Source organism: Diadema setosum, chromosome 17 (genome assembly GCF_964275005.1).
Source record: "Diadema setosum chromosome 17, eeDiaSeto1, whole genome shotgun sequence".
Lineage (NCBI taxonomy): Eukaryota > Metazoa > Echinodermata > Echinoidea > Diadematoida > Diadematidae > Diadema > Diadema setosum.
The window spans coordinates 31,758,889-31,783,729 of NC_092701.1; the positions used below are offsets into that span (position 1 = coordinate 31,758,889).

A 24,841-nucleotide genomic window follows, 5' to 3' on the forward strand; every position below is an offset into this window, starting at 1 on the left:
TTTGTCTTATTTTATTTTATTCATTAAAGTACTTTTGACCGAGGATCACTTAAAATCAATCTGACATAAAAAAAAACAACAGTTATTCCAGTGGCGCACTCGTCGCCATCCTTACCTCCTTTGATCGAGTACCAGTCGGCCCCGTTCGTCACTCCGCCGTTAAAGACCTCGGCACCGGTGTACGGGCAGGGATCCGACCGCGTGCTCATGAAAGAGTGTTTGGTGGCGTAAACCTGGGCGAGGTGCCGGAAGACGGCGTCGTCGGGACTGGCCGTGTAGTAGCTCCGGCGACTGCGGCTAGTGTCGTAGGGGTAGTTTGCAACCAGCTCGCCTTCGTGCAGATTGGCAGACAGCACAAAAGGATATTCCTCCATCCAGCGGAGGACGTTGGCTGTTTCCGGTTGTAGCTGAAGTTTCAAAAACGAGATGACGAGAATTTAATGTCGTTTCACCTATACATACAATGATAATTGTAATAACAACAAGTCTTATTTACCCAGGGTAGCCTCTTCAGTGTTGCCGCTGTTCTACCAGAAGGCCCTGCCATTGTCCCTAGCGTTGCCAGGTACCGATTCATACACCTGGGTCGAGAGGGGCATGGTGGGTCAAAACATCTTGTCCAAGGACATATGACACTGGACTGGATTCGAACTCGGGTCCTCCGATTGAAAGTCATCTGTCTTATCCACTGCGCCACATCAGTGCTCCCATATATCAAGCCACAAGTTAACATTTCAGGCAAAGACTTTGACGTTTTTTAAAGGTTGGCACTCGTGCCCTTAACAGTCTGTGATTATACGTGATGCATGCCCGCTTCATCACTTCATCAGTTTGGCTTCGCACTTCAACATTCGTCACGTCGCAGTCGCAATAATAATTACTCGATTATTGTTCAAATTGATGTTGATGTTTTTTCTTATCGCATGTGTTATGCTAACGTCAATGGGGACCTTGTAGCACCTCATAAAAATGGTGAACTATTCCACAACTTCGTGAAAACAGGTGAAATTATTCTGTTTTATACTTACGACTTCACTCTTTTACTTACCATGAACATGGTGTCAGTTTCTCCTTTCGAGGATCGCCAACACCACAACCCTTCCAAACTTTACCACAGACGGAATTAGTTGTCTTCAGTCGGATAACTAACCCCCGATTTGCTTGACATGTTTTGTTTGGTTTTTCTGAACCATGTGGTAAAAAAAAAAAGGCCAAGAGAGTTGTTTGTTTCATATTGGCAGATATTATAATTCAGTGTCTCGCAATTCGATCCAGTTCTACCAATGTCATGATCTTGATGGCAAGGACAGTGACACATCAAACTAAAGGTTATACAGACAAACTAATCACAAAGTAGATGTACAGAAAATAGAGAGACACACACATAAAAGCTAGCTGCCTGGACGAAAGGCTACGCCTGATACAACATCGCGGAGCACTTTGCTACCAGACGACTCACATCAGGGATAGTATGGCGCGGATGCGAACCTACAGCAGGGTGATTATCGCGTTAGAGATGATAGCTCTGACGAGAAAACAGCGGTCAAGTTCACTCCGTCGTTCTCACGACTTCCAGACGTCAAAATACACAGGGGATAATGCGTTGATTAGACAACAAAATGCAAACACTTTGCACGTTTTCTTTACTTAGCCCCAAGAGGAGATTGCTACTACGACCTGTCGAGATCATATTTTGAAAGAGGTATGGTCCATGTAGCCAAATTAAAAACATCTTATTTCACAACCAAGACGCTGCACGCAATACTTTCAAAGAAACTGCATGAAGCCACCTATGAATGTTGGGGACTACAAAATACGACCTTCTATACATCAAGAATAAAGTTAGATTATCAACATGTACCAGATAAAAAAGAAGACTTTACAAGGATACAGGTGAAACTTTATTGATCACCATGATGTTGAAAAGGTATTACCATAATGACATATATGAACATAATATAATTATTTCCGAGGAATGCAATATTTTTGCAAGAATCATACATCTACAAAATAACAAAATCAGTTACAAAAATCGTGCAGGAATCGGTGAAACAGGAGTAGTCCTTTCTCCTTTTTTTGGAGGTGGGGGGAGGAGTGGGGAATTCTTTTTTCTTTTCAATTTTGATGAACACGTTTATAGTCTGAGGACCTTTGCCACTATGGCGACTTTGGTAATGTAATAATCGATGAGTGACATCCTTTTTTATACCGTTTTATGCTTTAATGAACATCGTATCTGTCTTCTACTTGACTAATTAGAATATCGACTGATATTTTCCCATTGTGCCTGCATTCCGTGCTAAAAAATCAGCTCTTTATCTTCGACGACAGTGAAAAGCGCCTTGCCAAAAGAAGATCACAAACCTTCAAACTTATTGTCCCAATTTTCCACGTGCCACATATCTCATTCATCATCTCCCAAGAACTCATGCCGCGGAGTTCAGTAGACGACTTTTGTGCTGAAAGACACATTTCGTTATACCATTTTATCTTCGACATCGCTGCTTGACCACGTGGGACAAACCTTTTAGTCACGAGGACAGCGAAAGGTGCGCACATTACTCATCGATGGCACCCCTGGTATCTACACAATCACACAATTGCACGCGCTAAATGAAGCGCGTATCCTGTGCCAGACGATATACCTCATGTGGGATTCTCACTTGCGCATCTCCTTGTAAAAACAATGTGAGCATGATTCTTCTAGTTTGCGTTCAATTTGTTCTTCTTTGTCGTGTTCGTGTTCTTTTCTTCCCGATGAGACGCTAGACAGTTCTGGCTGACTGTCGCAGGAAGGTTATCTGATCATCATCTAAAGGGAATTACGAGAAAACGAAAGAACTGCAAAACGTGTTGAGAAACATGTTTCATGCCAGTCGAGATCTTTTTGACATGTCCAAAAGCACATTTGAATCAAGATTCTCCCAAACACCTTTCTCAAATCGCACTTGGCCAATCGTGGCGTGGAGGGGTCTTCCATTCCAGTTGTTCTCGATTATATTCTGGCAAGCTCATGTGGTTAATAGATAACGATGGTTGCTGTGCCAACTTCGTCAAGCGAGAGACGACAGCTAAAAATCTGGCCAACTTCAGCAACCTGGGGAAACATGAGATCACATTATGGTCTTAAAGATTAAGAGTTTGCGGCTTGTTTGCGCCATTAGTGTAAAGGACCATCAAAAGACATCATCCTCTAAACCATAACCTTCGTCATAGGCTCCCTCACTTTGTTCATTGCACGAGAAGCGAGCAGAGGGTCGCCACGCAATAAAGAGTCAAACTGCCAAGGAGAGGCAAGCTTCAATCGAGCTGCTTTGGCCCGCTCTGCTCGCAATTGGCGACGACAAGCAAAATTTAAGGGCCTTTGAAAGAGGGTGCCAAACCGCTGGCATGTTTGTTTGTTTGTTTGTTGTTTTGTTTGTTTTGTTTTGTTTTTTTACTGTCAAAAGAATCGTCCAGATCGGAGATCTTCAGGGTGCCTGCAGTTGATGAGCATATTTTTTGATACTTGATGAGTTTCTGAAGAGTCAGCGCATGTCATGTGAGCAATTTCTCTAAACGAAGAAATTGCTTCATTTTTCATTTATGTTAACTTTGCATCTCTTTATTCCCAGGAAATTTGATGAAGTAACTGCTGACAATCACGTCTGTTATTGAATCTGAGTTTGGACAGATACCGGGGTTTTTCCTTGTAAACGGCAACAGCAACGAAAACAATGAGAAATCCATGAACGGCAAAAGTGCACTAGCACCGATGATTACATGCTCGACGAGTCAACCATATAGGCCTACTTGCGTCTCCACCTCACACGTGCTGGAACCCGGATAATTCTACAATCTTGTGGAAGAGCGTGTTTTTCTCATTGTAAGAGTATCTGAAACATGGCTCCTTTGTTCTCCTCTTAGGTTGTTTGGTGAAGCATTGCCCTACCATGGTTTAGTACTAGACCTTTCACTGTCAAGCACTAAAGACATTGTCAACGAAAAAAAAAAAGAAAAAAAAGATGGTTCGATATATTTTCATGAGTACAAAGTACAAAGTACAAAGTGAGTTTAAATGTTAAGACACGGTAGCGTGGGAAGAGAAGGTTGGTCCGATGAAATTTATCTTCATTTGCTGCCCACTGGGGCACATTCGAAAACCAAAACATGGGTGAGCCTGCTAGAATAGAATCGACCATCACTGAATATGTGCATCGAAATCGTGAGATCATCGGTAGCTTTCGACGGGTGCTGTTCGTTATTCCGAAGGTTCGATATTCCGAAGGTTCGTTATTCCGAAGGTTCGTTAATCCGAAACACGCAAATTCCCTATACCTGGAGGTTCGTTAATCCGAAAATGAAAGAGGGTTCGTAAATCCGAACATTTGCGGCGTTATTCCGAAGGTTCGTTATTCCGAAGATTTGTTCATCCGAAAATGAAATTCGGAAAAACGAACCTTCGGAATAAGGAATCTTCGGACTGAAGAGCCTTCGGAATAATGAACCTTCGGAATAACGAGCTGTAACCGCTTTCGACTCCAGTCGGGACTATTCCGTTGTTTGTGTGCTTACGTAGAGATCAGTGACAAAGCTGTACACATTATTTTGTCACGGGAATTCTCGAACAGTAGTGTCGAATATATCGGAGTCGGGCAAGTCTTCCTTTTGTATTATATCCCTACGCTACAGAATATCTAAAGGTACACTGTTTACCATTGGGAGCAGTGATGAAAAAAATGTTCAATTTATTACATATAGGATACATAAGCGTTGATCACTTGTATCACAATACACCCTTCCATAACAATGTCGCAATGAAGCCGAAAATATAAGGAGATATCATTATTTGTTCTCAATAAACCATAACTGTAGACGGTTTATTCTAGAAACAATTTCATGAAACTCTTGTTCAAATTTTTTATGTTTAACAATATTTAACATTGATTATACTGATTAAAATTTTATACATTTGTTGTTTCTATCCCTACCTCACACTTTATAACTGTTTTGAAGCACTAAAGCTGGGGTTTTGTTTTATCTACAAATGGTAAATAATGCCTTTAACAGACAACCGCTATAAGGAAGGGAAATGTAAAGTATTATGAGTACGTGACTTACTTTCAGCAGATCGGCCCTGAGCGGGACAAAGTGGTGATTCTTGCCTCCGTTCTGTTCGTTCTCGTAGGCCATGTTGTTCAGGTTGGGAAAGTTCCTGTTGAGATCCTCCCCGTTGGCGTTGGATCGGCCAAAGTACGGCAGGGAGAGGCCCTGCGAACAAACTCCACAGGTGGAGAATTACTAGTACTCAAAACGTGCCGACTGGACAAAGAAAACATACTGCATGTACTGGGACACAAAAGAAACTCCTCGTAATAAAGTATATTAATATAATTATACTATTACATTTTATTCTTAATTACGTATTACATCACTGATGTGCTATCTAAAATCGCTGTCTATCACCAATGATGATGAAACGGTGGTTGGAAATTGAATGACTGAATTTATTGCTTGATGATTACTGTGTTCTTGGAAGGGAGAATTAAGGTACACTGTGAAAGAACTTGTCATGAGAAATGATTTGTTTGTACGTTTGTTTAATTGTTACATATCCCACGTTTTAAAAAAAAAATTAATAAACCATAAACATAACAAGAAATTGAGTGAGTGAATTGTCGAACACAACAAACAAAAGAATTAAGACATGTGAAATATGAGGAATCTATATAGAAGTATAATGCTTGTAGGGCGTAGATTCCCAGAAGCTGATTTAAGGTGAATTCTTACATATGAGTTGCAGTTAAAAAAGAATGACAAATTATGAAGTGGAAAATGCAAACGTTGAAGAATGTAAGAAAAAAAGAGAGAACAAAACAAGAAAGAAATGAAAGTCCTCTACACAAAACTAAAATAGAGTGCCACGGCGCATTTTTAACACAAAGTTAAAACCCTTCATGCGTTTTGAGTATGCGCATTGAAACAGAATAAACATATAGTGTTGTTTACATGCATTGTCCAAAGTTCCTGGCACCGGAAGGGTTAAATGATAATATGAAGAGATGGACGAGGGCAAGGGATCTCATTAATTCCAATATGACATAGACCTAGTCCAAGTAAGAAATGGCGTTTGTTTTAGAAAGTGCAACGCGACACTGCGCTATATTAGTGAAATAATTGCTATGGGGTTACACAAACCACAGCTGATATCAGACAGATGCTTGTACTAGCGGTGGTTGGATATTTGTTATACGTGCTTGCTGTTATACAGGCAATAAGAAATTCGAACACATATAAAAATCTCCACTTGGGCGTGAATTTGTCGCGTTCACGAGCATGCCATGTAGAAGTACGTTTTGTTGTATCATGACTTTCTAAACTACATGGTTTGCGACGTTAAGTATTTGACATGTCTAATTTGATTTATCCAGGGAATTTGTTCTAGTTATGCATAGCTTTGCTTCAAGTCTTCGGTAGATGTTTTTGAATGTGTCTACCTTTCCGAATCAAGAATGCATCGATTGGTTTATTAAGAGAGACTTTCGAATCAGATTCAATAACGTCGGGTGGTCGTTAAAAGGGTGTAAACTCTTCTCGAGACTGCCTGCTGTCTATAGTAAGTCCAAATTTGAGTACGGGGATGGAACAGGTTTTTGAAGGATGATTCCCAAACCTGTCGGAGTTCTTCGGTGGCAGATATTTTAGGTCTCACATCCCACACATCAGACTAGTCCCCATACAAGAGGCACCTGTGAAAATCTGGGCAATGGAGACGTTATTCGATTGCTAACGATGCGGTGCCTTTCCAAATTACTCCCAAGTTTCGTCAACCAATTACAAGCGCGTCGAGCCCGGTGGGCGCGTGGAAAAAACAACAACAAAAACTCACCTCTGTGGAGTTGAAGAGTTCGTAGGCTTCTTGAAAGCCGTCTGGGTTCATGGAGAACAGCATGTGGATCCTGGTCTCGTTCACCAGTCGCTGGATTCGAATATCCCGCTTGTAATACTGCATGCACAGGTACTCAGCGAGGTGGATCAGTAGTTCCCGACCTATGGGCTCATTCCCGTGCATGTTGGCGATGTATTTGAACTCGGGCTCACCTGCAAAAAAAGTCACGGAAAAGGCGAAATACATTAGCAACTGATATTATTCTTGTCTGTACAAATCTAGCATCGTTGAAATCAATCTTGGTAAATCTGCCACGAACGAAGGTATGCGTGTGTGTGTGTGGGGGGGGGGGGGGAGGCGGGGACAATGCAATCGAAATGGCATCATATATACACCCGCCTTGATCTTTTCAGCATTCCGCAGGGCACCAATTTGGAACAAAAGTACTTCACATCTGTATTTTGAAAATCGCAATGCTAACCATTTGAGAACATGTGAACAGCTGAAAGCCTCAAAAATATATATGGACCTTTCGGAACCCTGTAAGATTCCTCTTACAAGAAAGTTGATGAATTCTGGAGAAATATATATATATATATATATATTTAAAGGAAGAATGTTATTTCTATATTTCATGTTCAGCTTTAGGATTGTCTTCTATCGATTGAAAATGAGAAGTTAAAAAATTCCTTTCATTTTTCGTTGAATGGATCTATACTTTTAAAGCGTTATGAATAGTTGTCGAGTTCCAACCTAGACACTACACATAAACCTTACCAAAATATTTGTAAAATGTATGACATTTGAACAGATGCCAGTTTTTCTTCAAACCATCTCCGAATGTTTCACTAATCAGCCTGAAGTGGCTGAAGGCACATGATCTAAAGGTAGAGTCGTCACAACGCAGAGTAGGCACTATGTTCTTCTCGGCAAGTCGTAATTATTTCTAACTGCTGCTTACAACCGGGATTTTCCTAATTTGTGGACAGTGACACGTATCCATTTTCATGGGACGTGCTTTTCAGATACTTTTATTGCGGGAGTCTATATGCTTACAAGTGAATTTGCTTTGTTACTTGTAATTATGAACAGGACATTGGTATTAGTTTGGTGTAAACAAATAGACACTGCAGGTAATCTTTGTTATAGATCAAAGGTGACGACAACAATGGAATCGGCACGGCGGTTTGACCTCTCTTTCATCACCATAACATAGAGAATAATTGGCGAGGAAGAGAAAAGTGTGGAATAATCACGTTCAGATATTTGAGAATAACGTGGCAACCCCTCTGATCTTTATCCTTTTGTTCGTATTGTTTAATGTTGTGTGGTTTCTGTCAATGTTTGTCTGATTCTGTTTCATGTGGAACAAAGATATTAGCCTTGCTCACTTGCACCTGGTCTTTTCATTCATTTTCGAAATCTTTCTACGGAGGGCCTAAGTTGTGTGAAGCATTAATTTCCAGTCACCTTCCTCATCGAACATACCTACAGTGGCGTATCTAGGGGGGGGGTGGGGGCAAGGGGGGCACGTGCCCCGGGCGCCACTCCTTGGGGGCGCAAAAAACGAAAAGATAAAAAGAAGAAGAAAAAAAAAGAAGAAAAAAAACGAAGAAGAAGAAGAAGAAGAAAAGAAAAATGAAAAGAAGAAGAAGAAGAAGAAGAAGAAGACAAAAAACTCGCCCGGAAGGAGGGGGGGGGGGGGGGGAGGGGAGGGAGAATGGTGGGGGGGGGGCAGAAAACCAAATCAAACAAGATAAAAACAAAACATGATGATGACGCGGACAAAATGACAATGTTTATTGTGTTCACACAAGAATTCCATGTTCTGTAAGCTGAAATACAAACATTTTCGGCTCTCTCGCTGCGCTCTCTCTCCAAAATTTATATAAAAAAGAAAGTAAAAACAAAACGTGATGATGACGCGGACAAAATGACAATGTCTATTGTTTTCACACATGTCATTTTATATTTAGCAGGAAAAATGTTACACGGAGCAGCGACTGCAATTTCATTCGTTCTGAAGCGATCGCCGATTGGATCAAAAGAGGACGCCAACGGTTTCGAACATACGGGGGGCAAAAAAAAATCAAAAAAGATAAGAACAAAACGTAATGATGACGCGAAAACATCGGCTCACTCGCTCGTACTAATTCAGAGTATTTTTTAAAGTACTCAGTTTGTTGGTATAAATCGTTATCTCTAAGGTCATCACTGTATCTTGATTAGAATTGTAAGATTTAACAAGCAAAAAATGACAAGAATTCCATGTTTTGGAAGCTGAAATACAACAAATTTTCGGCTCGCTCGCTGCGCTCGCTCGCCAAATTTTATCTTAAAAAAAAAAAGAGATAAGAACAAAACGTGACGATGACGCGGAAATATACAAATTTCGGCTCACTCGCGCGCACTAATTTAGAGTAGTTTTTAAAGTCCTCAGTTTGTTGGTATAAATCGTTATCTATAAAGCCGTCACTATATCTTCATTAGAATTGTAAGATTTGGTAAGCAAAAAAAATGACAAGAATTCTATGTTTTGTAAGCTGAAATACAAAAATTTTCGGCTCGCTTGCTGCGCTCGCTCGCCAAAATTTATCAAAATTCATTACATTTATATCACCCTCAAAAAGACCCCTTTTAAGTGTTTGAAAAAGCATATCATGTGGACTTTGTTTAAAGTCCCTACCGGGATGGGGTTGGGGTTGAACACTTTTTCAGAAATTAGGGGCGCAATTTTCGCGCTTGCCCCGGGTGCCGTTTTCCCTATTTATCTTCAGAGAGTTGACTTTATAGATCTCCCGTCCTGTAAATAAAATGGGTCATCCTATAGCCTCTCTACTTTGTCATACAACAGAGATGTTACACAGTGTCGGGGAACATTCATGAATGAACAAAAATAGCAGTTTGATAAAACGAATTATTTGTGAATAATGGGGGCTTCATTCTGAGACATGTTTCCCTTGAATCAAGAGGGTTTATAATTCACCATCAAAACACCCGAAACACCTTCAAATTTAAAGTAATGAAACTGTAGTCTTTCTTTAAGGAGGCTTTTTTTTCTTGTCGAGCCTATAGTTTGAGCAGGAGGTATACCCCTTGCAAATTTCAGGGTTGAAGTGAAACAAATTGGTCGGTCTACTGGAATATGAAACATGTTAACATTATCTTAATTCACTGTCAACACGTGTCTCTACAGAGCATATTATTTACCGGTGAGAGACCTTTCCACATCACTGGCACCATATAGCGATCACTGAAGAGCACGCTGTGAGCTGTCGATGCACGTAGCCTGGTTCAAGGATTTAGACTATTTTTTATTATCTATCATTATCGTTGACTCGTTTTGAAAAGAAAAGATAAAAACCCCTAAAAAATAGCTTGCAGCGAGGATAAAGGTGAAATATCGGGCAAACGCCAAGGTAAGTCATGACTAACTTCTTCGTAGGACGTATAACGTCTACGTGTGTTTCAAAGACATTGATACTCTCGTCAAGCCACTTGAAAGATTCGTTTGCAGGAAGATCTTCTTGGATGTTATGATGACGAATAATGCCTAGGATTTTGAAGGGAGTGTAGAGTTAGTCTTGATTTGCAGACTGAAGGGGACTTATATTCAGCAATCACGTTGAGGCGGATAGCAAGAACGCACCACGGAACGGAGACTACAAAATACCAAGTAACTCGGTGAGCTGCTTGTGTGATTGGCACGCGTCGAACGTGCGAAGATGATGACTTTTGAGGCAACGTCTGGTTGACGAGATCGACCACTGTGCGTGACTTTTTCTCAGTAACGAAGCTTAAAGCACAGCGCATGGTGTGGTGAGGTCATCAATTAAAGACTAGATGACTGGCCTTTAAGTTCCTAATTTGGGAGTTACCCTCTTTTCAGAAAAAGAAAACATAATTACCCACAAGTGGAAATTGAAAACCACGGCAACCGTGTATACGGCGCGATTATTCCAAGTTGGCCCAATATAATAAAACCACAACAATCGTCATTCCAGATTGTTGACGACCGACAAACAAAAAGGGAAACGGGGAAAAAAGTGACGACATCGTCATGGACGCATGGCTGCGGAGTAAGGGACCGGTATGCGAGAGAACGATGGCGGCAAGAGCGAGGCGCTGAGCCCTACACGTCACAGCAGTTATCCATGGGTCATTGGAAGCAATGCTTCATAGTCAGCTCAAACACCGTCCCTAATGTACGGTCGAAGCAGCTATACATTTGATGAGCGATACCTCACTCTTCTTTTCACACGACATCACTTGTAGAGAGTAATAAGCAATTGCAGTTGGCAATAATCAACAACAGGAAGGGCATCAAAATCTTTGGAAAGGGAAGGAATTTTTTTCCTTTAATTTCTAAACATTTCTTATCATAATAATGAAATCTTTTTCTATATTTTGGTCTGTTCTGAGGTAAGGTGAGGTAGATTCTTGTGGGTTAGAGAGGAGTTTAATACTTCAAAGACGTAGGTGTATTAAATTACAGGAGGCCTGATAATCAGCAGTGCATTGAAAGCATGAACCTATAATGTGACAGTTTAACAAATCAATCTAATTGGGAGCTACACTGCGGCTTCACTGTGGGTGACGATCCTGTGGATACACATGTACTGCTAAACCAGTGTTTCTCGACAACCTGGTATACTTCTTTTAAGATATCCAGGCTTAAACAAGTGTCAAATATAAAATGCATGTGCAGGCTGTGTCATTTGGAACGACATCCACAGAAAATTAGCGAAGCTAAAGTATATGATTTCATTTATCCAAGGTAGTTCTTCAGTGTTAGCACTGTTCTCCCAGATGACCCTGCCATTATTATTATTCCAGTGTTGACGGGTATCCGTTTTTACACCTGGGTCGAGAGGGACATTGTGGGTGAAAACATCTTGACCGAGGACAATAAGCACTTGGAAAGACTCGAACTCGGGACCTCCGTTTTAAAATCAAGAGTCTTTTCCACCATACCACGAAAGCGCCCCCACTATGCTATCATTTTTTGGCTGTCTTTCGTATATCTCCTTTCTCTTTCATTCAAAGGTCACTCATCTTGCACTCCTTTATGGAACTTTTTCAGCGAGCATCCATGCAATCAGAATGGAAGTCGTATTCTCACATATACACTCAGACAGAGAAAAGGCACTTCTTTCTTGCGTGTGTAAGTGGGCTGTCGACATTACTAACAAGTCATGCGCTAAAAAGGGCGTACATGCTGAACATGTTTACTAAAAATAATATATATTTGCAGGTGTACAGACGTGGTTAAGCAAGAAAGGATGTAAGACAATGAAGCGCTGGCATCAAAATACTTGCACCTTCTTCGTTGTCAATTCGCCGAGGGTTTTTCTTTTTTCGTACCGACTTGTTCATTCTTCTCAGGCTTACAGCATTTCTTGTTTCATTTTTTTTATACGCAGATCCCTTTTCCATTTCTTCAAAGGATGACTTCTTGGATGAAAGACAAAGTGATGATAAGAATGCAAGAGTCTACCCTTAACGGTCTCCTCTGGAATCACATTATCATCTTCTAACAATTTACTACATAGCCATCGATATACTGTTCATTATTGTGACACCGTTGACGATTTTTATTTCATCGGAAACGCTAACTCTTTAAAAGATTCATGTGTGGGTGTGCGCGTGAGTGCGTGAGATAGAGATAGAGAGAGCACTACAATGTACGTTTATGACGTCTATCTGTCTGTCTGTCTGTCTGTCTTTTTGTCTGTGTTTTAAAGTATGATTATATTTCGGGCAAGGGCACATTATTCTGAGAATAGATAAAATCTTATTATTCCGTCTAAATTATTTTCAGTCAACTGTAAATAACTAAATGCTTGTTTGCAGATAAGTGTCTAGAAATATTTTAGCACCAGACACCGTGTAATTTATTGGGTCCTTGAATTGTCAACAGACTAATTAATCATATAAAAATAAACTGTTTGAATAAAAAATCTCCGGTCTGATACGGCGGGGTAATTTTCCAGCTCCAAACTTACCCCCAAAAGCTGGATTTGAAGGTGACATTTAAGAGCAGAAAGAGTCATCACGTAAATTTGACGTAAAATTGCCTCGGAAATTGATAAGATCGTGATGGGATGACGCATGATGCTCGTCGTATATATGCCGACGTCACGTATTACGAAATCTCGGGTTTAATCCGATCCTCCGTACTGTTCTCTACTAAGCCTTGCAAGTTACAAACCGACGTTTTCTCTTCAGGCGAGACGGTGTTGACTTATACGTTCGGTTGACAGCTTACTTCACAGAGCTGTAATATAAACTCAAAGAGACACGGCAATACCTTGTTTGACCTTTTGCAAAACGGTGCCGAAAACTTCCATTTCACCTCAAGACATGTCCCTGAATATGTTGCCATCGTCCTGAGGGAGAAGTATCCATAACTGCCTCAGCGTTTGTAGCGATGATTTGAAGGGGGAGAAAAGGGGCTTGCTAATTGACAGTGTCGGCGCGGTTTGAAAGAACACAATTACGCAGTTCGGCTAATGACTCGGTGCATGTAGAATAACGAATAACGAATAACGAACATTGTGGGACAAGGCCAGCCTGGCTTCCATGCGTCTATTATCCTGTTGGCTGATAAAAAAAAAGTGGCCTGCTATTCCTTGACCTGCTGATGTGATATATGTCTTTAGTGTTGAGGGTATCAGTAATCAACCTCATCAGTGACATCAATGATAAGAACGATGTCATAAAAAGCAACCTAATCTTATAAAGTCATTGCAATACTAGCGACGATTGACCGTACCACATAACGAGCGGTCGGTCATGCGTAGTAAAAGAAAAAAGTCGATGCGCGCATAAACTGACGTTATTAAATACAAGTATAACAACAATTTGAAATCATTTCTAAAACGAGTAAGAGCTATTCTTGGTAAGTTGAGATATTTACGATTTAAGTTGCTAAAATACAAAGAAAACACTGAGAAAGCATAGGCCTATATTTTAATCATGACTTCAAGAATACTCATTGTTACGTTACAAGTCATCTAGGTATCACTGGAAAGGTTTTATTTTGCATTATCTGATGGCGGACTATATACTTTAAAATGCTTGAAAATGGCGTTTATACCTAGTCCATTTTGTGATCGAACTTTTCATTTGTTTTATAAACATAGGGGAAAAAAGCTGTGGATTTGGATAGCGAGAGCAATGATGGAAATCTTGTTTATGTGCCCTTGGCATCGACGGATACAGCAGTAATCAGAACGAGGGGCCGTCCCTTCTCGTAAAGGGAGATGCTATCGAGTTCGCTTTCCTCACAAGTTACGTTATTTTTTTTTTTATTTACTCATTATTAAAGAAATTGTGTAGGTTCTGATAGGAGGGTTTCTGCGAGGTATCATCTTACACGATGCTCCTGCGATTTGCCAAACATTGTACCTTGCCTGACTTCCCTCGATTTCTGTCTGCCCCATTGCGAAGTGATGACAACAAGAAACAGTCACGTGAGGAACAATGTAGCCTCAGGGACCGGCGCAATGTAATAACAGTCATTCACTTTTTAAAGAGGCAATGGGCCTTCAGAGACTACGCAAAATGTCTCACTTATTGTAGGCCCAACAACACACTAAGTCGCTTGAATCGATTTTTCAAGAAGAGTCCATTTGTTGCCTTTTCATTCCGAAAAACAAAATCCTTCTTAAATCATCATCTGAATTTTCAGAGTCAGTATAAGATGTTTCTGTATGATATTTGTGGATTATTTTGTCAACGTGAAGTCAGCTTTCTTCCTTCTAACGTTATTTTTTGCATTGCATGGCTTTCGTCCAGTGTGCAAATATCAACAACAGCAATTAAACCTTTAATCTTGAATATAGGACGCATCACAGACAAAGGATCGCGAGGTTAACAATTTACCTGTCAATAATGTCATCAGCCTTGGCGTAACCAAGGCAACGGTGCGTCCACGCTTCCTCATCATCATCCTCTTCAATTTCTTTTTTTTTTTTCTGTCTCCCTCCATCACCCTCTTTCTCTCTTTCTCTCTATCTCTGGGCTGGGAATTCGAGCGAAGCCTGGTCACCTTATGTTTAACATGTGTTCCCCGTTTACGGTTCAGGCACCGACTTTTCCGATGCTTCCATACGAACTGTTAAAAAAAAGACAGGGTTGAAGAGTTTGTGGCTTGTGACGACGACAGTTCGCATGACATATTATAGACAGACATATAGACAGACAGACAGACAGACAGGGATGTACAAGGTTCTTCTGCTCTAAAGTTTGGAAGCAATATTGACAGAAATAATGACTGACGGAATTAATTCGACACCAGTCCATTTTGGAGGAAGGAGCGGAATGAAGGCAGTCTTCTCTTTTTTCTCTTTGATGTTTTCATAACGACGTACGTGACTTTTCATTTTGTCATATTATTAGATTCTTCTTTTTTTTTTTTCGTCTTGGCATGTAGCTTGTTCAAACAGTGGGGCGTCATAAAAAGTGGGGCGACATCTGTCTCCAAAAATGCATGGCGCCTAAAACCCCATTATATGGTGAAATCGCAGGGAGGTGGAAAGAGACCTCCCTGTTAACACCAAACGATGAAAAGTGTTACTTTTATGTTCTCGGCTTTAATAGAAATAACAGAACAAGATTTAGACAACTTTTTTTTTAATCGCCCCATATCATTCTCTGCTATGAAAAGTTGTCATTTTTAGAAGGTTTGGGGTAATATAAGTTTAGATTACCGCTAGAGCCACAATAATAATGATGAAGAACAAAAGATACGATGATAAAAAAAAACATAAGAAAATGTACCCAAAAGTGATTGCAGTCTTGTCGAGAAGGGAGACGAGCTACGTTCCAACCTTGAATGTATTATTTCTTGGGATTACTCTCCTGTCATTTTGACATGTTCTTGTCAAAACCACTTACTGAGTGTGGAGGCACATTAACATGACAACGTGGTCAGGTGCTCTCATGCTGTCACGTACAGATCACTGCATGTCCTTGAAGGGTGCGTTTGCGGAGGGATATCAGGTAGCGAGGATAAGTACAGAAATTCGCGGGCGAGTGTGATGATTGGGAGATGGACTTAAGTAATTACGCCAGTGATCTTGTTTGTTCCTAGTGCCATCTCGTTTTGCCATCGACCACACATTGGCGGTAAAGGCTGACAAGGAAGAGATAATAATTTGACAGTATGACGTTAAGCTCGCACATCAATCAACTCAAGCAAAGGGGGTGTTAAAAAACTTAATAACAACGAAACAAGTACACAAAAATGGATTGATTTTAACTCAGTCACTACATCAGTCCTTTGAAAGTATGGGAGAGATCGCTTCATTTTTGAACGCAATGGGTTAAGATGTGTGAGTGTGACAGCTGACGACCTACTCATTGTCTTAAAACTGATATGCTGATTGCAACTAATTGACAAATTGCCCTACGTCGACGTAAATAAGCACTGATTAATCAGAGTTTTGGTAGTAGCCATGGTGCATATACACGGGCTGGTTTCGAATCAACGATCTCCTGATCACCGAATAGGCGTCGAATCCATTGGACCACCGAGCTTCCGCCCGACAGCCAGCGCTGGTTCTTATCCTTAAAACATGTAGCGTTTACTGCATGCTCTTGGGGATAGTGTACAGCTGGGCTTATTATGCACTTTGTCTCATGTGTCGCTGTCGAGGATGGTATAAGTTATAGTTTTTGTTGTTGTTTTTAGACTCTGATAAGAGGGAAACCAATGCAGGACAGGGCAAGAGCAACACGACCGTGAAAAAATGTGATGAAATAAAACCATATTGGAGAAAAGTAGTTATCTTTACATTAACTCCATTACAGCTGATAGCAAGCATATGAAATACATAAGCAATGGCATATTGAGAAAAGGGTCTTCAAAGGGTTAAGCAAAGCAGTGACATTTGAGCCAGTGGTCCTGAGATGACTAACCAGCTGAGATTATCTACGCCTCGCCGTTCCTTGTCACTGCTTCATTAGGTACAACATGAATGTGAACTAAAGATGCACGCTAGTCCGTTCATTTCGTACGGCCAATGAAGCTCCTTGGTACGGGGCAGTGTATGTGTTGAGCAGCGCTTGAAACCAAGGAGGTATATACCTCCTTGGTGAAACACTGCGTGTATCATTAATCAGAAAGGCGAGAGTTCCACCTCACTGATATATATTTCTCCTCATTTACTTCATCCTCATATAAAGGTTCCCTGTGTTTCCATTATCTTTTCTTTTCATTTCCTTCTCCAAACATCCTCATTCGATGATCAGCGTCCAGGCAGGGTTTATATGGATGTCCATATTTGTTCCATCTTGTTAAAATGAATCTATTTTTACCGCTTGCTGACTCTTGTACTGCCAGTCACCTGGGAAGAGCCCGGACCCGAACACGAACCCAAAGCCGAACCCGAACCCGAACCCGAATCAGAACCAGAAGCATCTCTAAAGGGGCGATCACACATCGCCGATTTAGATGGCGGTTCATGGCGGTTCTCAAACCGCCGTGAACCGTGTCCCAACGATGGCGGAAAACACTTAAACGCGATGTGACTACGTTCTCAACATGTTTTGAACACGTTGTTAACGCGATTGGCGCGGTAGTAACACGGATCTCCCCGAATGGTGGAGGAGTCCATACCAAGCCCTTGTAGTTGGATGCAATCAGAGCCCTTTCACTCGTCTTCAATGGGTTACAACAAGGAGGTATTGCTTTGTTAGGTACAAAAAGAGAATTTCCAAAGAAATTGCGAAACGTTGTAACCCCCTGTGTATTTACAGATTGACATAAGTGATGCAATAAGCAATTGTCTTCAAGTTTCAACATGCTTTCTCTCTTTTAACTTTCAGAATATCTGTATTAACTGTTATTAAAAAAGACATACATACCAAAGCAGAATCCAGCATAGTTTACACATTTCCTGTTCATTTACAGGTTTATATATATCAAGTGATGTAGAAGTACTTGCTTATTTCAACATCTCTTTTTTTCCCTTTCTCAATTAAGTTTCCACATATCTCTAACAACAGTCAATGAAAAGACACACATATCAAAGAAGAATATAGTACTGGTATATCTACATAATTTCCTGTTTACAGGTTCACGTAACATAATGATGGTGCATTTTTTTTTCAAGTTTCAACATCACTTTTCCCTCTACTCTCTTAAGTTTCAATATGTCTGCATCAACATGTACTCTTACAAAAAGGCGTATCACGAAAGCAGAACCCAACATATTAACAAACTTATGCACACGCCTTTTATAGTAACTGATGTAGGCTACTATTCAACAAACCTACCAACTTTTTGATTATTACATTTTCTGTTTTACTCTGTATATGTGTTAAAATAAAAAAAGTAATGAAACTTAAGCATTCACTACAATATTTACCCGATCTAGTATGGGTTCATCTTTACTCTTTTCCCCATTTTTTATTGCTCCGCCACGAAGTGTCGCCGGAGGCATTATTCTCTTTTAAGTTCTACATTTGTTTTTGCATGAAAAGTTATGGCGGTGTTGACACGGTATTATCACGGATCTTGCGGTGCAAACACGGAGGAGCCGTTCCTTACACGATAGATGGCGTTTTGAACACGGTCCATTTCAAACCGCCAAGACCGCCACGAAAAATTAAACATGTTCATTTTTTCTGGCGGTTCTCCGCGGTTCTCCGTGGTTCTCGGGGTTTATGGCGGATGAGTGACGGATGACCAGGGTTTGTGTACGGTGTGAACACGGTCTTTTTTTGTGAGATAAGGAGAAAAACGTGAAATTTCAACATTTTACGCTGACCTTTGACATCCTGACCCCCCGCACGGCGATTTGCCGAACGCCATGAACCGCCATCTAAACCGGCGATGTGTCATCGCACCTTAAGGTGCTCATCCGCCATAAACCCCGAGAACCGCGGAGAACCGCCAGAAAAAAATTAAACATGTTTAATTTTTCGTGGCCGTCTTGGCGATTTGAAATGGACCGTGTTCAAAACGCCGTCCACCGTGTAAAGAACGGCTCCTCCGTGTTTGCACCGCAAGATCCGTGATAATACCGTGTCAACACCGCCATAACTTTTCATGCAAAAACAAATGTTGAGCTTAAAAGAGAATAATGCCTCCGGCGACACTTTGTGGCGGAGCAATAAAAAAATAGGGGAAAAAGCAAAGATGAACCCATAATACTAGATCGGGTAAATATTGTATTGAATGCTAAAGTTTCATTACTTTATTTTTTATTTCAACACATAGAGTAAAACAGAAGATTTAATATTCAAAAAGTTGGTAGGTTTGTTGAATAGTACATCAGTTACTTTAAAAGGCGTGTGCATAATATTTTGTTAAAGCTTGATAGCTTAAAAGATGGCCAGCTACGTGAACCTGTAAGTTATACACAGAAGACTTATGTAAATGTGTTGGGTTCTGCTTTCGTGATTATGTATGCCTTTTTGTAAGAGTACATGTTGATACAGACATGTTGAAACTTAAGAGAGTAGAGGGAAAAGCGATGTTGAAACTTGAAAAAACAAAACCACACCATTATTATGTTACGTGAACCTGTAAATAAACAGGAACCTTTGTGGACATACTATATTCTTCTTTGATATGTATATCTTTTTATTGACTGTTTTTAAAAAAATATGTGAAAACTTGATTAAGAAAGGAAAAAGAGATGTTGAAATAAGCAAATACTTCTACATCACTTGATATAAATAAACCTGCAAATGAACAGGAAATCTGTAAACTATGTTGGATTCTGCTTTGATATATATGTCTTGGTTAATAACAGTTAATACAGATATTTTAAAAGTTAAAAGAGAGAGAAAAAAGCATGTTGAAACTTGAAGACAATTGCTTATTGCATCACTTATGTCAATCTGTAAATACAGAGGGTGTTACAACGTTTCGCAATTTCTTTTTAAATTCTCTTTTTGTACCTAACAAAGCAATACCTCCTTGTTATAACCCATTGAAGACGAGTGAAAGGGCTCTGATTGCATCCAACTACAAGGGCTTGGTATGGACTCCTCCACCATTCGGGGAGATCCGTGTTACTACCGCGCCAATCGCGTTAACAACGTGTTCAAAACATGTTGAGAACGTAGTCACATCGCGTTTAAGTGTTTTCCGCCATCGTTGGGACACGGTTCACGGCGGTTTGAGAACCGCCATGAACCGCCATCTAAACCGGCGATGTGTGATCGCCCCTTAAGAATTTATAATATGTGTGGCGGTGTGCGTGTGTTTGTGTACGTACGGACCAATCTTTTTCACATGATTTATACATTTCTCTTTTTTCTTTTTATGCGCATGCGTTGTGACCCTAAGACACGGGACCTCATTTGCCGTGGCCTTTATTCTATTGATTTGACCACGTCGTCTATGGCGTCGCGACCGACGCGTCGGGAGATGGAGGAGGACAAGGGAGGGGGGGGGGCGGAGTGGTAACTGCGCACTCCATCCTAAAACAAGTCTCATCCCTTCAGACGTGACACCCGTCAAAGAGAAAGTTAACACCAACCCTTCCGATTCCTGAAATTTGATCAGAAGATGTAATCACTGTTGTCTGTGTCAGTTCGGTAATAATCACGCGTGAGTTCGGTTGTGAGATTGATTTCCTTCTCAGTTGTGAGATTGATTTCCTTCTCTTTTAAAGGAGTCCTCAAGTAGAAATAATAATAATACAAACAAATATTTAGAATGTATTCAATTGAGCCCGTCATCCGAAAGTCAAGAAAAGTTTACCCAATTAATACGCGAGAGGGTCATTAACCTTAATTCGTGACCAACGTCAAGTGGATTCGTAGTACACGCCTGGTCAAGGTTATACTGGTATAGGCCTATAGCGTGCAGTCACGGTGAACGAACTCCGTAATCCATGGATGCGCGCCTGATGATTTTGCCATTCCCGTTTCACGAAAGGTGGCTCTTTAAAGTGCATATTGTTGTGGTTTGGCTGTTGTGTTTTTGTCCAAATCACACATCCATGAAACCAATAAAAGCATAGTCAGGTGTAATAACATTAAAGGGATACGATGGGCGCATTCATCATTTGATATTTTTCCTTTGTAGTCTTTATAAGAAGATATAGGAAAAGAGATCATCCGAAGAGCTCCACCACAATCTAATCCTGTCGATGAGGCATTACAATCAATCGAGCATGCAATCATATCCAGGAGAACACACTTCCGTGGAGTTACTAACGAAATACCCAAGCCGTTGTTTTCACATGACACGCTCGGATTAGAATTAATTACGAGGCATACATTATCAATGTTCTTAGAGCAATTACCATACCTTCTCATTCAACTGTTCAAAGCCGGATTCTAATACAAAAAGCTTCTGGTTGATACCAATTTTTTTATAATACCATGGAAGAGCGAGCGTGGAAGAAGATGGAGGGAAGTTTTTGAGGAGAGATTTAAAGAAGGATGAGGGGACTCAGAAAGGCACACAAGAGTTTGAATGCAATTACAAGGAAATAGATGACGTCATAACTATTCATGAATGAAAATTATACAGGTAAGGGGCTAAACGATGCTAAAGGCGCTGATTTGATTATTTGCTCTGTTTGGTTCATTTTTTTCGTTATTTTCTTTCATGAATTTGCCTAAAAACAACAGCCGCGTAACAACTGCCGGATTCGAGCAGCGCGATCTATTGCTTTTACGTGATGGAAATACTTGCAAATATTCAACAAAAGCGGGGTGCTATAAAAGTTCGTTTCAAAAGTCAAGATAATAATTTTGCCTTTTCATTAAGCCTGCTACCTATCTATCAAATTGGGCTTCTGGTACATTGTCGACGACTTGACAAGGCAAAATACCTTTTGAAGGTCGGGTATTGGTCAACAAAAACTATCAATATCAAAATTCATGTTAGTATTCATCGAGTCGCGTGAGACAGAAGTGTATAGGGAGGGACCATCTCGTCGATAATTCATTTTTTTCTTTATTTTTAAGGTCAAGGGTTAAACTTTGTAAAAATATTTTATGGAACAACTCGCTGACTACACATTGGATAGGCCACGGCTAGCTGGGTTGAGTGTAAAGTGTGAAGGTTAAATTGCCATTAAATCTTGAGGCAGCACCACACGACAGATATCGGGCAGTATCAAATCAATGTCAGGGCAAAGTAAAAAATGTCAGATTGCCTTATATTGTTCAAGATGATGTGGATAAAATTTCGCAGAGCCTTATACGCTTCTGCCGAGCGATATAGTTATGGATTGATAGGTTGGTGCATGTTGATTAATTCAGGAGAAAACAGGCTCTGGTCGTTCTCGTCTCGTCCGTTTGTTCGGAGATAGAAAGAGAAAGGTGAAACAGGGAAAGATCTAGTGAAATGAATAAAAAAAAAATTATTATAAAACAAAAACAAAAAAATCCAGTGAGATGCAAACCTAGAGAAAATTTGATAAAAACTGTACAAAGGAAAGTGCATTCACCGTGAGTGATGCGCTGTGGCACAAGAGTCAATATTGTGGCACGACGATCGATATTGTGGTACGGCGGTCAATATTGTCTCTCAAATCAAATTATTGGGCAACATACCCAGAATTCATGTATGACTACCATCAAGAGACTTACTCGATGGAATAAAACACCAACAAATTTTGGATGCATATTTTTCCTCTGTCTGTCCGTCGGTCTGTCTGTCTGTTTGTCTGTCTGACCCTCTCTCCCTCTCTCTCTCTCTCCCTCTCTCTGTGTTTGTCTCCCGCTCTCTCTTCCTGACTTCTCGGGGAAATTTTAGCGCAATGAAATCACGCGAAATCAGCCGTGAAATTGAAATAATTGAAAAGCGTGCATTTTCAGGAGCTCCAACGAGCAGGCAGGGGCCTCATCGCTCAATTTCATACCATTTTGATCATGGTGAGTGCGGAAAAAATATAGAGGGCTGAAAAGGGTGAATTCCCAACTATCAAACAAAGAGGAGATATCAATTTCACTGCATTTTGTCTTTTTTTTCTCTCTCTCTCTCTCTTTGCCTCCGAGCGCCTGCCTTACATACATCAGTACCTTTCCTGTAATTGCTTCAAAACATTCGTGTGTTTTTGCCCCTCAGCCCTCTTTTTTTTTTTTCCTTGGCCGCTCGTGACCTTTTGAGTCAGTCTGTCGTAAATCGTTTTCATCTACGACAATCGTCGAAATATGATTTGCATTTTCACGGCACATCTGGCACACAGATACAAGTATGTCGTTCTCTCCTCCCCCATGCACTTGACTATAAAAACAAAAGAAAGTGGAAGAAAAAAAGGAAATCTCTTGAGTTGAGTCTGTCCTGTTTGCAGAAATATCAAGCTGGACATCTGTCGGCGATTAACGGACATTGCATTGAAATAACATCTGGTATTTTTCAGGGCTTCCCTTCCTTTCATCAACATATTGAGAGAATTCTTGCAAAAAAGGAAAGGAAAAAAATATAAAATGTGGGTTCGGCAACCATCAGTAATACAATATTCGAGGTCGTTTCATCACGGGATACGGTTCATGAGGATCAGACTTGAAAGACTTTGATGAGAAGTCCCCTGTCTTCCGGTTTACTAGCTAGAAACTTCGATGCGTCCGTGATGGCGTGTGAGACCGCAGCTCCTTGGTGGCTATAAATGACATATGGACAAACAGAATCACATACACACACACACACACACACACACACACACACACACACACACACACACAGACACTGTATACGATAGGTCCTATTATAGTTAATTCACTAACTTAAAAATGCTGATTGACGTTTTCGTTATTCCGAAGGTTTCGTTAATCCGAAAATGCAATTAATAAGGTTCGTTATTCCTTAACACACAAAATTCCCTGTTCCCAGATGCTCAATAATCCGAAAATGAAATAGGGTTTGTTAATCCGAACGTTTTTGGCGCTATACCGAAAATTAAGGTTCGTTATTTGGAAGATACGTAATTCCGAAAATGAAATAATATTCGTTATTCCGAAGTTTTGTAAACCTGAAAATGAAATAGGATTCGTTATTCCGAAGATTTGCCAGTCTGAAAAAGGACAAAGGTTCGATATTCCGAAGGTTTGTTAATCCGAAAATGAAATAAGGTCCATTATTCCAAAGGTTCGCTCTACCGAAGGTTCGTTAATCGGAAAACAAAGTGAGGTTCGTTATTCCGAAAGGAAATATAATGCGATGTGAATAAAAAAAAAAAAATCCCAAGTTTGAATATGACTGGTCAACCGCACCACTCTTACAATCTAAAGGAGCATGGAGTTCAAAGTATTGTAACTTCAGATCATGATTCAATCATCCAGGTTGTTGAAATCCCATTTTGGTATATCGATTTACTTTAAGTTCAAGTTTACTTCAAGTATTTATTTCAAGTTTGATAGTGAGCAAATGTTATAAAACCAAGTTCAAAATGGGCAGACATTTGAAAGTGTTTAATTTTCCTATGAATAGTCCAATATGACGCGATGGTGCACCATCTGAGCAGGCAAAGGCCAGCACAGCTGGCAGATCCCTCCCATATCAGATGTGAGATCGGGAATATCATCTGTGCGATGAATCAGGGGAAGTCCCGACACGATGACTGCACAGTCTCAAGCTCCATTGTACAGGTATGTGAAAGAAATTCCCGCCCTAAAAGGAAAATTATGAGCAACGAGCATAACAAAATTCCCGAAGGCATTTATCATACGGTTTCCTACGTCGAACCGGAGATGACTTTGCGGGAAATCGTCTACACAAAAGGGGGAGGGGGAGAAAAGGTGAAATGTCAGGTAGTTCTGTTTCATAATGTCCTCACTTTAACCTTAACTCAATGTTACAAGAGTGATGGGGGTAAGGGGGATATTCTAGTCCACAATTCATGGCTTTGTTGGCGGTTGGACAAAATCAGAGCGGACAATGCCGAAGAGAAAACATATCTGTTTCAGGAGCGTGATTGCGCATAATTGGCCTTTGCAGACAACAACTAAACAAGGTATACTTCGACTTGAGATAACACTGTAATACATTTACATCTT

General features: G+C 40.4%; 1 protein-coding gene across 1 annotated transcript in view; it reads right to left on the minus strand.

Moving 5' to 3' along the window:
• LOC140240608 (carboxypeptidase E-like) overlaps window positions 1-24,841 on the minus strand; it is a 60,954-nt gene that overhangs the window by 15,373 nt on the left and 20,740 nt on the right. The window contains exons 2-4 of the mRNA XM_072320365.1: window positions 6,869-7,080; window positions 5,101-5,250; window positions 116-407 (exon numbers count right to left, since the gene is read on the minus strand). Coding sequence (XP_072176466.1) covers window positions 116-407; window positions 5,101-5,250; window positions 6,869-7,080 — 654 coding nt within the window. The remainder of the gene's footprint in view (window positions 1-115; window positions 408-5,100; window positions 5,251-6,868; window positions 7,081-24,841) is intronic.